The 15,632-nt window shown below is 47.6% G+C and overlaps 1 protein-coding gene across 1 annotated transcript in view; it reads right to left on the minus strand.

Moving 5' to 3' along the window:
* Positions 1–15,248, minus strand: part of PTPRJ (protein tyrosine phosphatase receptor type J) — a 153,034-nt gene extending 137,786 nt beyond the window's left edge. Inside the window, exon 1 of the mRNA XM_031459580.2 lies at positions 14,790–15,248. Coding sequence (XP_031315440.2) covers positions 14,790–15,233 — 444 coding nt within the window. The 5' untranslated portion in view covers positions 15,234–15,248. The remainder of the gene's footprint in view (positions 1–14,789) is intronic.
* Positions 15,249–15,632: the final 384 nt, after the last annotated feature.

The raw sequence follows: 15,632 nt of genomic DNA on the forward strand, positions 1-15,632 counted from the left end.
GGGTGCCAGTGTTGGCTCGAATAGAGCCAGTGTGACTGGAGGTGGTAACAAGGGACAGGTGGACAGGGGAAGGTGGGAGGGGAAGGATGGGTCTGGTCATCGGGATCCAAGGTTTAGGGTCTTGCAGGACCCCATTTGGGTTTATACTAAGGGTGATATTAAGCCACACAGGGTTTAAGCAGTGGAATTACACAACATTGTGGGACAAGAAGAGTCTTGGCATGAATGTAAAAGAGCCTAGCATATGGCTGGCCCTTGATAAAGGTTTTTTTCCCCTACTTTCCTTCTCCCAGTGTTACTAACCCTTCATAACCCTGGACAATCATCCCTTTCTCGGCCTCTGTTTCCAAAAAAAGGTTTGGCCTCAGTGGTTCTCAACCCCAGAGACTCATAAATATCACACGAGGAGTCTGGAAAAAGAAAAAAAAACACACAATGCCGGGGATGACATGTGCCCACCCACCCAGGTATTCAAATCCCACCGGTCAGGAGTGGGCGCCTCCAGTCGGCATTTTCTAAAAGCTCCCCAGGTTCAGCCACGGTTGAGAAGTGCCCACCTAAAGTGGCTTCCAAGACCTTCTCCCTCTCTGTGGCATCAGCACTACCTGGGAGAGGTACCCAAAGACAGAACCTTTGGAGATGGCGGGTTCCTTCTCGCTGAAGACAGTTAAGCAAAAACCACTTTCTCAGAGATGAAACCCCAGAATTGGACACCCTGAAAAGTTTCCTTCCAAAAAAGATTTGTGTGGTTTTACAACTTACTGGATGACCCTCTAGTGGGTTTTAGCAAGTCTTAGTTCTCAGCCTCTCAGCTGAGGCCAAAGAGAGCAAATAAATAGCATGTCTGGTCACCCTGTGCCTTTCTTGCAGCCATAGCAGACATCACTAATTGATCCCAGCACTCTCGCCTGATGAGCTCGTGTCCCAAGTGGTCTGAGACTCCCTTCTAGGCAGGGCTGGAGCAGCCACAATCAATCGCTTCAAGATGGACACAAACTGGAACCCATTTGTCTCCACGCATCTAATGTCCCGAAGGTCCTTTCTCACCCAGACATTCTTTGAGGTGATAATCCTTTTTATCTCCTTACAGGCAATGATTAACTACCAAGTTGCAGGGCAATGAGCTCAGCTGGTTTGACGTGAGATCACATCCCTGAGGGCAGGTTTTACTTTATTCTCTCAACCTCAGATGCTTTGTCCTCCCCGGATTACGTCTCCCTCCTCCCTCTAGGCAGTTGGACCCCTAAACATTTACTGAACGAGGCCTGAGATAGGCAGCACGATTAGATCAGGACAAACTCGTCCCATTCCTGGAAAAGCTCATCAAAGCCGGTGCCCTCTGCTGCTACTGATGGTTGAAACAACACCAATAACAGCAGCTGACATTTATGGAGCACTTCTACATGTGCCAGGCGTATGCGTAATGCTAGGGGCTCCCCGGGCATTTCCTCACGGAATCTCCATCACAATCCTCGGAGGTGTTTATGATCCCCATTTGGCACACAAGAAAATTTCAGGCTTTGAAAGCTACTAAATTGCTGTTGATCACAAAGCAGCAAAGATTAGGGAACAGCCCCGTTTCTGGCTCTGTGCAAGTCCCTTCACCTCTCTGGACCTCAGCTCTAAAATGGCCACGATAATTCCAAGGATGAAATGAGAGTTCCAGCCACACAACGTGTGGCAGGACAGTGCACGGCTGGGAAGAACTTGATGGAATCTGGGCAAAAGAATCGAGCCCCTAGAGAGTGTATATCCTGACCAGGGTGATCAACACTGAGGGGGGGAGCTGTTTTTTGGCTTCACAAAGTGATGAGTTCCTCCAAAGCTGTGTGAACAGCAAGCTTTCAGAAAGCTAACCCTCCTAGCCCCCATGGCTGGCGCCAGCAGTTCAGTGGGTTTCCTGGGTTCCTCCTCCTGCCTCACTCCAGCTGGACTCCCGGTCACTGGCTCTGAAGGCATTATCTCCAGGCTTATGCCCTGGGGCCTCTAAACACTCTAAAAGCTGAAAATTGCTCCAGGGAGGTGGTGGGAGGGGGAACTTGGCAATGAATCTCTTTGTAATGGGATCTCCCTTTGACTGGGTCCATCTCCTGTGTGGAACTTGGCACATCTGGCCTCACTGCTCCTAATAAACACTAAGCCTTTCTTGCAACTTCACATCCCCCACAGCAGAGCTTAGCACCACACAGACCACATTAACACGAGCTTCCTGTCCCACTGGGCAGGGTGGGAAAAGTGTCTGTTATTCCCATTTTGTGGAGGAGGAAATTGAGGCTGAGAACACAGGGAGAAGCTTGGCCCGGGAATCGACACCTGGGTGCCGAGATGCCCAGTCCAGTGCTTGCTACAGCATCCCTAAAAAGTCCTCACTGAACAAGCAGAGGTCGGATGGGAATCCTCGTCTGAGACCCAGCAATGTGGATCTCTGCACTTGTTAGTTTAGACCTACTGTCTCATGAGAGGAAGTCAGTTCCACAATCGCCTGGGAATGGAAGGACAGCTGGGCCCCTACTAAGACTGCCAGGCACAGGCAACCTACAGCCTTCCCTCAAAGCAGGCACCACCTAAGCAATGGCTCTCAACCAGGGTGTGTTTCCCCTCGGGGGACAGTTGGCTACACTGGAGACATTTTTGATTGTCACAAGTTGGCGGAGGTGGGTACTGGGGTCTATTGGGCAGAGGCCAGGGACTCTGCTTAACACCCTACTGTGCACAGGACAGCCCCCAAAACAAGGAATTACCAGGCCCCAAGGGAGGTTGAGAAGCCTTGGTCTACAGGAAAAGAAGTCATCCCCACTCACTCCAACCACACTGGGCAACAGGGGACAGCAGAGTCGAAGGAGCTACACATGCATCTTCCAGAAGAGATCAAGAAGCTGGTCACAAGTTCTGTGGTCAGACCAGATAGCCCTGCCCAACACAGGATCCTTTTCCTTTTTTAATGTTTACTGGTGTTTAATATGTGCTGAACAATTCTCTGCGATACATACCTTACCTTACTTTATGGACTTCCTATTACAGCCCGAGAGCTGAGTCATTTTATCACCACTATTTAATACAGGAGAAAAATGATGCATGGAAAGATTAAACACGGTAAGACAAGGAACGCCCACACCGGCTTCCTACTCCAGAGCCCAAGCTCTTAACCACTGCACCCACCATCTCTCAGTCCCATGAACAAGCCCAGAGTGAGACTGCCAACCAAGGTGCCTTCCAGCCGTCTGATGCCCACCCTCATAGGGAGGGACTCCCGGTGGCCAGACACAATGGAACTAAATAGGAGGTTGTGATTGACTTGAGAGATGCACGGGTCTGAACAATGACACAACTTCAACATCAGGTCTAAACTATGAGAACGCAGGATCAGAGAATAAGGGGAAAGGTGGTACCGGGTAGAGTGGTTTGCAGGAGGAGACAACCTCAAGGAATGGGTTGAGGCACGAAGTCAGAAGGTGGACATTTGATGATGCAGCCAAGCTAAGTTAGCAGGGATAAGTGTAGCACCTAACAGAGACAGGCTAGGCTGGAGAGTGCTAGGGCCAAAAGACGTGGTTAGTGCTTGTTAAATATTTCCTGCCTGAAGCAAGGATGTGGTGGATTGGGACGGCCTCACCAGCAGGGAGAGAAGGCAAGCGGGGCCATCACTCTCCTCCAGGAAAGGCTGGCTCTGCCTGGATGTGTGTGATCCCTCTCATGACCTCCAGCTCCAGCTTAATTAACATTATTCTCTTTTAGAGACTGTTAGTTTTCAAAGGGAATTTAGGCCCACATCTCCAGACATGTCAGCATGGCATCTGAGGTGAGAGCTCCCATCCTGCACCCCCAACAATTTCTCTCCACATGGTAGGATTTGGTGACCACTCTAGACAGTACCCCAGGCACAAAGGCAGAAGTTGTCTGAACCCCTGCAGGGCAGGTCTCCTTAACCTTGGGCGTGTGGCAACCGCAGCCCCAAAGTCAGGAGGCATTGTGTTAATGTGAGTGAGCTGGGAGTGAACATTTAAGTCACAATCTGGATTGGGTGCCTTATGCACCTTCCCTCATTTAACCCTAATAACATGTGGCCCAGCAACTATGACCCATTTTTCAGATGACACAACAGGTTCCAAGACATGGCTGTAGAAGCAAAACATGGGTTTGGATCTGTGCTTCTGCTGACATCAAAGCCCATGTCCTTTTTCATGTTTCTCTTCTTATGGGACACCCTGAGGTCAGGCCATCCACGTCCAAATTTAAGCTCTATGAAATCCAAATTCATTACAACAGGAAGGCCAAGACCCCAACAAGATGACATGATGTCATTCACGTGACCTGGGCCAAGGCCCCAAAGTTTCAGGCAGCCTTTCTCATTTATGACTCCAGGATCAAAAATTCACAGAAAAGACACTCTTATCTTCTGGGGTTTGGGGAATCGTTTCATTCCTGCCATGTCATGGCTGTGAGCAGCAAGTGTCAATGTGCCACCCATTCCATAGGACAACACCCTCCCACCTGTGAGAATGGCCCTCAAGCCCAGTCGTTCTTCCAGGAGACCCACACATGCCCTGGCCCATGTAGGCAATCCTGTCGGATCTCCTTTGAGCTCCAAGGAAACCTACAACGAGCTGGTGGAGGTTCTGGCACAGCATGTGGCCACGGACCAGATCATAACTCTCTGGCCTCAGTTTCCTTCCCTGGACTTACATCATAGGATTACATGAGTTAATACACACAAAGTGCTGACAACAATTCATAATAAATATTCAACCTATAGGAGCTATTATTTTCATTATCTCCACTTACCCTGAGGCCATCATCAGAGATTCAATCACAAAGTCATCTGAATAACTTTCATCATGGCAAAAGAAATTTTGGAAACAAACAAGAGGACTAATCACAGGACAAATGAGATAAATTAAGGTACCTTCATATAATGTAATGGGATGCAACACCTGAAAGTTAGAGAAGGGAAGAATATTTACTCTCAAGGGGAAAATGTTTGCAACATATTATCACTACTTCACAAAATGCCCCTGAGAATAGCAGAGGAGAATGAACTCACACCCCTACAAGGTCTGCAGGGTAGAGATTTCTTTGTTGTCTCTGTACTGGCGGAAAATATTCTGGATGCAAATTTGGTACCTAACCTATAATATGTCCATGTTTGTTTGTCTATTTCCAAAAAACATTTCAGAAGACTTTGCTCTGAGGAGCTGTGACCTGCCCCTACCCAGGAACTAGCCTCATGTTTATGTTGTGGCCTCCAGGGGCACCCCGAGGGATGCATCTACCCTCGGAACTTAAAAATTTGAAAAATACACATTACATAGCATGCGTAGCAGGCAACCCTACTTTAGTAGAACTAGACAGCTAGAACAAGAATTAAAAAAGACAAAGATCACCCATCAAAACGCTACCGGGAGTTAATTTCAGGAGAGTGGGGATTACAGATAATTTTGCTTTCTTCTTTCACTTGTGTATATTTTCCAATTTTTTATACTAAAAAAAACTGAACTGACTCATACGGGAATTGAATGAACCTCTGGATGGAGAGGTCCAGCCAAGTGGGCTAACAGCCCCCAGCTGGGGATCAGCATGAGTCTGGTGAATACAGTAGATCAGCATGAGTGGACGAGAGGGCAGGACAGCCTAGAGGTTAAAAAAAAAAAAAAAAAAGTCTGGGCTGTGAGTCCAAGTCCCCTACCACTCACCAGATGAGTGACAACGACTCCTCGGTGCCTCAGCTCCCCTGAGGAGGCCCCAGGTTCTCCTTCAAAGTACATAACATGCTAGATGCTAAGTGTTAGCTTCCTACCAAATCTATCTACCAAAGAATGCTGGGCATGGCCAGCGGCTTTTCCCACTGCGGTGGTCCCCCTGAAGTTTCCAGAAGGGCAACTACTAAAAGTCAGGCCTCCTCAGCTGTCAGTCAAACCCCTCTCCTCGGAAGGGACCTCTCCAGAAGACAGGCCTTCCTGTACCAGCCGCTGCAGAATGGTTTCCACCTGTATGTGGGGACACTGGTGATGCATGCCTGGGGACCTGACACTAGTTTTCCACTGCCTCTAGAAACAGAGCCCACCTCCACCTCCCACCCCACACCTTCCATCACTCCATTCTCTACAATAGTGGCTTTCAGTTTTTTTGGCCGTGACTGAAGACATGATCAATGCATTTTATACGCCATTCAGTACGTACATACACACACACACACAATACATATAACTGAAACAAACCTCATAAAGCAAGTAGACACTGCTATTTTCTGTTCTATCATTTTTTAATGCTGGTCATAACACACTAAATGATTTTATGACCCACGGTTTTAACTATACTGTTTTACAGCATGCAAGTCTATGATTCGGTTTTCTAAATTTACTTTAAAAGCATTTTTTTCTAGAACATATTAGGTGGAACCATATACAACTGCCAGTATTCAAAGGGCCCAAAACAGTAATTTCACGTGGTTCAACCTAATAATTATGTATGAACCGAACTAGGGGACTCAACTGCCCATCTCACCTTTTGAAAGCTAAGTCTAAATTTCACTAATTTGAAAAACTGGGCTACACAATGAATGTACATTACTATTGTGCAAAAAAAATAGATGGCACCTGAAATGGACAAGTCACTTAGAGACAATCTGAGCACACCTTAAAAGAGAATGACAATGACAAACTCACAAGGATGCTGTGAGAATTAAATGAGTTCTTATTCATTGAAGGCCTTGCAAACTATAAGGTAAAAATAATATTTCAGCTTTCATAAGGAGTAAAGTACACCAGTGTCTCAGCAAAATAAGATACTAAAACAACAGCCAATATCTTGCTAAGTTTATTTCATACTAAGAACTTGTTACGCAGACGAATTTAGTCCTTCACAACAACACTATGAGGTAGGTGTTCTTGGAGTCCCCATTTTCCAGATAAGAACAAGTGAGGCTCTGAACATTCGAATTGCTGGCCCAAGGTCATACCACTAAGAAGCAAAGGAGTCAGGTCTGTCTGACTCCAAAGCCAGAGCACTAAGCACCGGCATGCAATCTGCCTCTATACCCACAACAACTTTCCTGCAAGTGTCCCTCTGCGGGCCTCAGGAACAGGACCATAAGTGTGGTCCATGCTCAGTGGAAAAAGAATAAGCCCCACGAAACAAAGACATGAAAACATGGTGCCCCCCCAGCCAGCAGCAGGAAATGCAGCATCACCGTGCTGCCATGGAAACAAGGGGCACCATCAGCAAAGACTCCCTGGGCTTCTCATCTCCTGAAATCAGAGCCAAGGATTATGTCTTTAAATGTTCAGTTAGCGGCATATAATAACTCCTCTTGGCCCCACAGAAAATGTACCCAGAGATAGGAGGCAGCCACAGCCAGAGCTGGCCACGTCACAAGATAAAGAGAGATGCTCAAAAAGGACCCTGTTTCTTTAAGGGACATGGTCAATATTCCTGTGCTCTTTGGGGGTGAGGACCACACTGGCCACTCTTCAGTCACATCTTGTGACCATTTAACCTATATTAATTCAATTACATTAACTTGTCAAAACAGAAACATAATTTGAATTATGTTCTCAGAGAAGCCTACACTGCTTCAAATCATATATTTTAATTTATACACACACAAATGTATACAATCCATTGTGGATTTAATCTCTTAAATCCTATTTTAAAATTTTTGTAACACAATTTTTATAATTCATAATGATGGACTTTTGCCCTAACTTTAAAATCTAACTCTTGGGTAGATGAAATAATGTTCTTATAGCCCTATAACAACTTACAAGGACCTTTAATATAATGCGATCTCTTTTGATTTATCCAACTTCCCTGTGTGAGAGGTACTACTATTATTATTAGCATTTTAAAAATGTGAAGGTCAAGGATCAGGAAGGTTAAGGCACTTGCCCAAGATCACACAGCTAGTTAGGTGGTGGAGCTAATATTTCAACCAGGCAGCCCAGCTCCAAATTCTACACTCTCTTCACCACCCAGGGGTCTTATTAATCTCTGCGTTCCTAAGGAACAAGGGCTAAATCTAAAATAGTTGGGAAAAATATATATTTGCAACAAAAATGAGAGCCAAAGGACTAACTTCCTTAATTTCCAAAGAACTTTGACAAATCAATAACAAAAAGACAATTTTTTTTAAATGAACAGGGAGCTAACCAAAAACAAAAAAAGGAAGAAATGCAAATATATTGCCCAAAACAAAGGAAAAAAATGCCCAACTAACTCAAAATTTAACATATAAATAAAAGTAGCAGCATACATGTTTTTTATCTCTTTAAAATGCACACGTTTTACATTTTTAACAATCCTCAGTTCAGCTTATAGTATGGAGAAATAGACATTCTCTAAGCCTGTGGGTGCAGGTACAAACTGGGGGAAATGTAACAGCTATGAAAATTTTAAAAGCATGAACCCACTAATCCTGCCATCCTAAAATTAGAAATCTACCCTGTGGATGGTCCTCATGCAGGCTGCAAGGAATATGTACCAAAGACACTCTCCAAAACATGATTTATAAAAGGGGCAGGGTGGGGGTGTCTAAAAACAACTAAAATGTCCATTGACAGAGGAATGGTCAAATAAATATGGTAAAGTCCCACATCAGAGTATTAGGCAGTCATTTAAACGCATGAGTTAAAACTTATACAGATATGAAATAATCTCCAAGATAACTAAGAAAATCAAAAGGGAAAACAATGTATGTATAATGTTTTCTTTAATGTAACTTTTTGAAAAGATGAACATGGATACTTGCATATACTACACAGAAACATTTTTTTTCTCCCCACCCCGGGGAGGAAACCAAGAATACCCATGGTGTTATCTCTTTGAAGAGGACTGATACTTTCTAAATGCTGCACAGTTGTAGACTGGAGACTTTTTAACCTGGGCTTTAAAAAGAGCCCATGAAACCCCTGAAATTGTATATTAATTTGTAAATACGTGCCTTTCTTTTAGGGAGAAGATTCTTCCCTTTTAAATACTGGGTAAGAGTCTTAAACCTCTCCCTCCCCTGGAAGATTAAGAACCACTGTGTTAGGTGCGTACTGGTGCTAAGTTTTAATATTCACTCACTTCTTTCTCAGAAGCCATGAAATAACACTGGGCTGGGGACAGGCACAGGCACCCAGAAAAACACCACCCTATTCCTGCCCTGGAGGAGATAGTTTGTGGCATAATAACGACATTGTCTGCTCAAGCCTCAGAAATGGCAACAGGGTACAGCTTCCTTCAAACAGGAAGAAGGAAAAGTGGAACTGAAAATTATTTGCATGTTTAAAATTAGACCTTCTGTGGGAGCTGACACTCCTTCACTTTCAGAGTGCCCCCCATCTGCTGCCTCATTACCACCACCCTTCACCCAGGCATTTACATGCCATGGAAATTCTGAGACAACAGAATGGCTATTAAGGAATCCTATCACTAATAAGGAAGTAATAACAAATTTCCTACAGCTCCTGGCGGTGGGGGTGGGGTGGGGGGGCAGGGTGTTACCAGAAAAGCCACTGGAAAGCCACACGAAGAGGTGACAGAATTGCTATGGACTTCCCTGGTCTGACACCTGCGCATCCCAGGGAACTCCTTAGATTCTCTGCCTCTCGCCTCGCCTCACCTCGGCTGGCAAATGCAGTGCTGCCCTTTCTCTGGAAGGGCACAGCCTATGTCACAACCGTGATGGGGTAGCTGGGGGTGATCGGAATAAAGTCATCCCCAGAGCCTGGAAGAGTCATGAAGACAGCTGCCTCCACTCAGCACCTGTCCCACCTCCTGTCTGTCCCCAGTGTAAGCAATTTATCACATTTACAGGTTTGCCATAACTACACCATCTTTATATAATTATTTACTCAATATTTTTCTCTAGCTCAGCTTTTTACTAAATTTATCATTTTTTTTATTTTTTAGTTTGGTTTTTGGGGGGAGGTAATTAGGTTTATTAATTTCTAACGGAGGTACTGAGGATTGAACCCAGGGCCTTGTGCATGCTAGGCATGCACTCTACCACTGAGCTATATCCTCCCCACTTACTAAATTTAAATAAACTTATTTACTGGGATACTACAGGTAGCCTCACTCTATCTATAAAGTAATGGGCTTGATATGCAACTTGGAAATCTTTTTTTACTAACGCTCCCTCTAAAATACTTATTAAGATTTAAAAAAATGTGTTGTGAACTAAGTTCATCTTGCACACCCCCAGGGTTAATCCACACCACTTCGTGGGAAACACTTAATAAGTATTTGTTACATGAATTAATGATTTGAAGCCCCACACCTTCTCCCCAGGTAACAGAGGCAGCCACAACTAGAGACTGAATTGTGCCTTTAGATTTTACGTAGCAGTTCCTCCTCATCTCATCTGATCCTCTCAACCACCCAGTGAAGCAGGAAATATTAGTCCCATTTTCCAGATAAGGAAATGAGGAGTCAAAGAGGTTAAGTGGCTTGCCCAAGTTTATGCAGCTACTAAGTGGCCGAACAAGGACCTAAACTCAAGTCTTTCCATCCCAGCTCCACTAAAGCAGCCCTACCTCACAAATTCAGGCTCCCAAAGAAACACGAGCAGGAAAGAGGGCACCTGGGCTGCCCGTGTCACAGTGGAACAGACTACAGGGTTTGGGGAGCAGAAACCCAAAATAACTCCCCGCCCCATTAGAGGTCAGGCCCCACAAGCCTGTCCTTCACCACAAAAGTCTGTTACCTCCTCTCAGTTGTACACTGAAGACTTTTTCTAAAACATATGACTTCTTACAACCCAGGACAGTAAACTGGGGCGGCAGAGATGGCAGACCTGGCTCTACCACATACTAGTTATGAATCTTTGGTAAGTTCCACACCTCAGTTTTCTCCCAGATAAAAGAAGAACATGAACAGCACCTACGTCTTAATTATTCTGAAATGTTCTAATGAGATAATGCATTAGAACTCTTAGCACAGGGAGAGGGGCAGGTGTAGCCCAGTGGTAGATGTCCTGCGTAGCATGCACAAGGTCCTGGGCTCAATCCCCAGTACCCCCATTAAAATAAATAAATAAACCTAATTACCCTCCAAAAAAACCAAACAAACAATAAGGACCTACTATAGAGTACAGGAAGCTATATTCAATATCTTATAGTAACTCATATTGGAAAAGAATCTGAAGAATAATATTTTATATATATTCACTTTGCTGTACACCTGACTCATTGTAAATCAACTATACTTCAATTTTTAAAATAAATTAAAATTTTTTAAATGTTGAGAAGAAATATTTGCAAATTACTGATTTTGGTGAAAAGCTATTTAGGCAAATAAACACAAGAAAATATAAAGTTAAAAAAAAACCCTTAGTACAGTGCCTGCCACATATAATGTTACCTATTAATTATAATATTATCAGCAACAGTCTGCTAGAAGGGAAACACACAGAAAATTGCCTCTTACCCTGCACTCAAAATAATTCCCCTGGCCAAGCAGTGAATGAAGTAAGTAAGTAATTGCTGATGATGTACTGGCTAAACCCAGGCCTACAGGCATCCAGCAATTCTGCCTGGGCCTCAACCCCAGGCAAAAATTACTTTTAGGAGCTAAATAACCTCTTTGCTGACCGAAATTGCTCACTCGGGAGCCAGGATTCTCTCTGCTTAGGAAACCTAACCTATTCCGTGGTTACCTTTATCATGGGCTAAACTTGAAATCAGCTCAAAGTCACAATCTAACCATAAACCAATTTGCTCTGTTTTCTTAAACTGTCTGCAAACAAAACATAGTTGTTTGGTTTTTCCATTGTTATCCTGAAGCAAAACAAAAATATTTAAAGTCACCCCTATGAGAATTTAACTAGCAATTTCAAGGAGAGTCAAAATAGTTTTTGTACCCTTGATGAAACAGGTAGGTAAGCAGGCTTAAGGATTAACTACAGCAGATAATAAACACAGTTACTATTCATCAGGAAAAAAGAAAATAAAGGAAAAGCAAATCTGAAACACTATAAGACCAACAAAACTGCTATCAGTCACCAGCTTTTTTTCATTTTAAAGCAGCCCACTATCAAGCTGATTTTACAAAGAATCTGTCAGGACTATTTTTCTCGAGACAAGGAGGCAAGGGGGGAAAATTGCCTTGTCACGTTGCCCAAAACATACACATAAACCAAAATTAGTGTGCAAAAATGCTACAAGAATGGGTGAAGTCATTGCAATCAGCAAAGTCCTCATGTTAGAAGCATCTCCGGCCATTCTTTCTATCTTGGAGGAGGGGAATGGATGCCTGGTTCAAAAATTGCTTTTCCAGCCCTACTAAGCACTGAGCCTTCCCAGCTTCCAAACCCACCCTCATTAATGCCCCAACAGAGCTACATCTTTTCAATGACCTGTCCATTTTTTTAAGCTGCTACAGTTGATTCCTTTTTAAAATAGACACACACACAATCCAAGGCTTACAAAACCAATCAAATGTTGGGGAAGCAGTCAGATACCTTCCCCCACATCTCCTAAATGAACAAGCTTCAGAAATCTCAAATACGACTTTCAATCTCAAATATGATTCGACTTTGAAAAACTCAATTTACACCCCCAGTTTCAGGAGTACATAGTGCCTATAGTAAAATTAAGAGCAAAGTGAAAACATGACCCTCCTCCACCCCAAAAAAGCATCAAAAAAAAAAAAAATCCAAGGCACAGGCAGGTGATGCAGGTTCCAATCTCAGCTCCACTACTGTCCTGTCAGGGGACCTCAGCCCAATCACTGTCTTCCACGGGCCTCAATATACTTAACTTTAGGGGGAAAAAAAAAAAAGAGGGGTCTGAGCTATCTTCAATTCTGGTCCAGCTCAAAAATGCACTGATCCCTTGAAATATCCAATATCAAAATATACTGTTGAAAATGGATTTTGAAGATGCTTTTTCAGAGAGCCTTTTAGATTTCCTATTTTATAATGTATCCAAAAACGAGAAATAAAGAGCCCTCTTGAGTTTCTACATAACAAATTAGAGAGGAAGGAAATATCTGAATAAGGGACAAGTGTAGCGTGGCAAGATTCTATTGAAATACAAGGAAGGATTGAGCAAGAAATAAATTTACCTAAGAAACTTTTCACTGATTCAAAGCATAGCTAACAACCACCATAGCCCAGGCAAAACAATAAATAATAAAATATATACACTAAAGTAAACTAAAAAATAAATTAAAGTCAAGTATTTCTTTAGTGTTAACTTTGGTACAGAGATCTTCAATATGAGGCAATATTTTTTTTAATCTCATACACTGTTCTTCATGAACTTCCCTACAGGGACAGGGAGAAGATACACTGCACCTTAATGATAATCCCAATCAGACACTGTTTAATGTTTCCAAAGCTCTTTCAGACACTGGCCAGTGAAAGCCACTCAAACAACTATGGGGCAGGTGGTGTCACATCCACTCTACAGATGCTGTTAACTGAGGATGGTGGATACTGAAGAGCAAGTCCAGCCTGAACCTGGCCCTGGAGCTGGTTGGTCTTCTGACACCTAATGCAGCATTCTCTGCAGGAGGTCACAGTGGCTCCTAGGCCTTCAGGAGAGCCTGTTCAAAGCCGGCTGAGGAAAACTGGGAAGGGACCTTAGCAATCGGAGGGCCATTGGGTGCTCAGAGTTACCATAGCCCCCAGGCCCCAGCTGCCTGCTGGTCCTGCCTGCTGGGCGGCATTGCTGCCCCAAGGCTGATATTTCTGCTCTCAGACAAACCTCTGTTTGTGCCTGAAAAGTTTTCCCAGAAACCAGGTTCTATCCCCAGCCAACAATTCACTTCCCAGGTTTCAAACATCCTGTCCTCAGAGCTACTGTCTGTATACAATCAAGATTTTCGTTTACAAAACGCACAACAGGGGTATCACGAGGGCCCTTTCCACCGCGGGTTCGAGACCCTAGCAGGCTCCTAGAAGGCTGTGAGGACGAACGCGCTGGCTCAGCTCCCGCTGCAGGGCTAGGCGATTCTGCTCTTTCACTTCTCCCCCTCTAGTTCCCTATCCGTGAAATGGGGACGTCTCCCAGCTGCCCTGCCTCACCCCCTGATGGGAACACCAGGAAGGAGAAACGGCGCTTTCGGAAAGGTCGGTCACCAAAATGCCAGGCACAGCATTATCTGAAAACAGAAGCTAGAAAACCGGGCGGGGGGGGGGGGGGACGCGGCGCCCACAAAGCACGAATTAAGCACCCACGGAAGCAAGCAGCTTCCCCGAGAGGAGGATTGCCGCCCCGAGGCACGTCTGCGAGTGGCCACCTTCTCCCGGCGCTGGGAACTTTCCCCAGAAGCATCGCCCTCGGCCCGGAGGCCCCGCGCCAGGCCCTGGCCCGGCTCCCCTAGGTCGCCGCCGCTGACCTCCGTCCCTGCCCCTCGGGCCCCCGCCGACCAGGTCGGAGGTTGGCCCTGGCGCGGCCAGGCCCGCCCGGCTCCGCGTAGGGAGCCCTCCGCAAACACGCCCCCTCCGGCCGCCTCGGGCGGGCGAGCGGGGCCCGCGCCGGCCAGATGTGACCAGCTCCGGGCAGGGCCGGGCGGGAGACGGCCTGCAGCCCGCGCGAGGGCGGCCACCGGAAGGCTCAGGGTAGCCCGGGACCCCGGATCCCGCCACCCTCCCTCGGGCACCGGGCCGCCAAGGAAGGGGCTCGGTCGCCGGCGTGCGAGGCCGGCCTCCAACAGGGAGGCTCCGAGGTCGCACCGGGCCCCCAGCCAACTCCCCCGATCCCCGCAGGCGGGGCGCACCCGGGCAGGTGCAGGAGATGCCAGTCCCGCCCCCACCGTCCTCACCTCCCCCGACCCTCGCCCAGGCCCACCCCGCCGCTCACCTGGCCCAGGCGCAACAGCAGCAGCAGCGGCGGCAGCGCCCAGCGCAGCCCCAGCGAGTGCGGAGGCGGCCGCGCCTCCCGCGCCGCCGGCTTCATGCCCCGCGCGCCCTGGAACGTGCCCGGGACGCGCGAGTCGGGCCCCGCCGTGCGCCCAAGCTCCGGCGCCCTTGTCGCCGCCTCCGGCCTCCGCCTCCGCCTCCTCCTCCTCCAGCCGGTCCGCCTCGTCCCCGCTCCGCCCGCCCCGGGCTTCCCCGGGGACATGGCAGCGGCGGCGGCGGCGGCGGCCACACGGCGGAGCCCGGCGCGGCTGCCGCGGGGGGGATGCGTCCCTGGGCGCGCAGGGGCTTCGCGGGGCGGAGCGAGCGGCGCCCACCCCTCGCGCGCGGCGCCCTGATCCCGGCTCCTGCGGCTCCGGTGGCTCCCGCTGCCTCCTCCGCGCGTCATGCGGCTCGGGCTGCAGGGAGCCGCGGCGAGCGCACAGCCCCCTCCCTTCCCCTCCCCCTCTGAATATTCATCGCTTCCTCCCGCCCGGGCCGGCCGGGCGGCTGCAGAGCGCCGCGGCCCCTCGCCGCCCTCCCGCGGCAGCCCCCGCCCCCGCCGAGACGGCGGGGCGGCGGGGAGGGGGCGGTGGCGCGCCCCGCGCGCGCCCGGGCGGCTCCCCTCCGGCGGGCAGAGGAAGCGCCCCCGCCTCGCCCGCCCTCTCCGCCCAGCCCTCCCACATTCCTAGGACTCGGCACCCGGGATGCGGCTCTGCCGCTCCCGAGCCACGAGCCCGTATCCCTCGCCCCGCTCCGTGGCCCTGGGTCACCAGATGTTGACTGCGATCCCTGCCGAGGGCAGAGC

The sequence above is a fragment of the Camelus dromedarius genome, chromosome 12 (assembly GCF_036321535.1).
Source record: "Camelus dromedarius isolate mCamDro1 chromosome 12, mCamDro1.pat, whole genome shotgun sequence".
Taxonomy (NCBI): Eukaryota; Metazoa; Chordata; class Mammalia; order Artiodactyla; family Camelidae; genus Camelus; species Camelus dromedarius.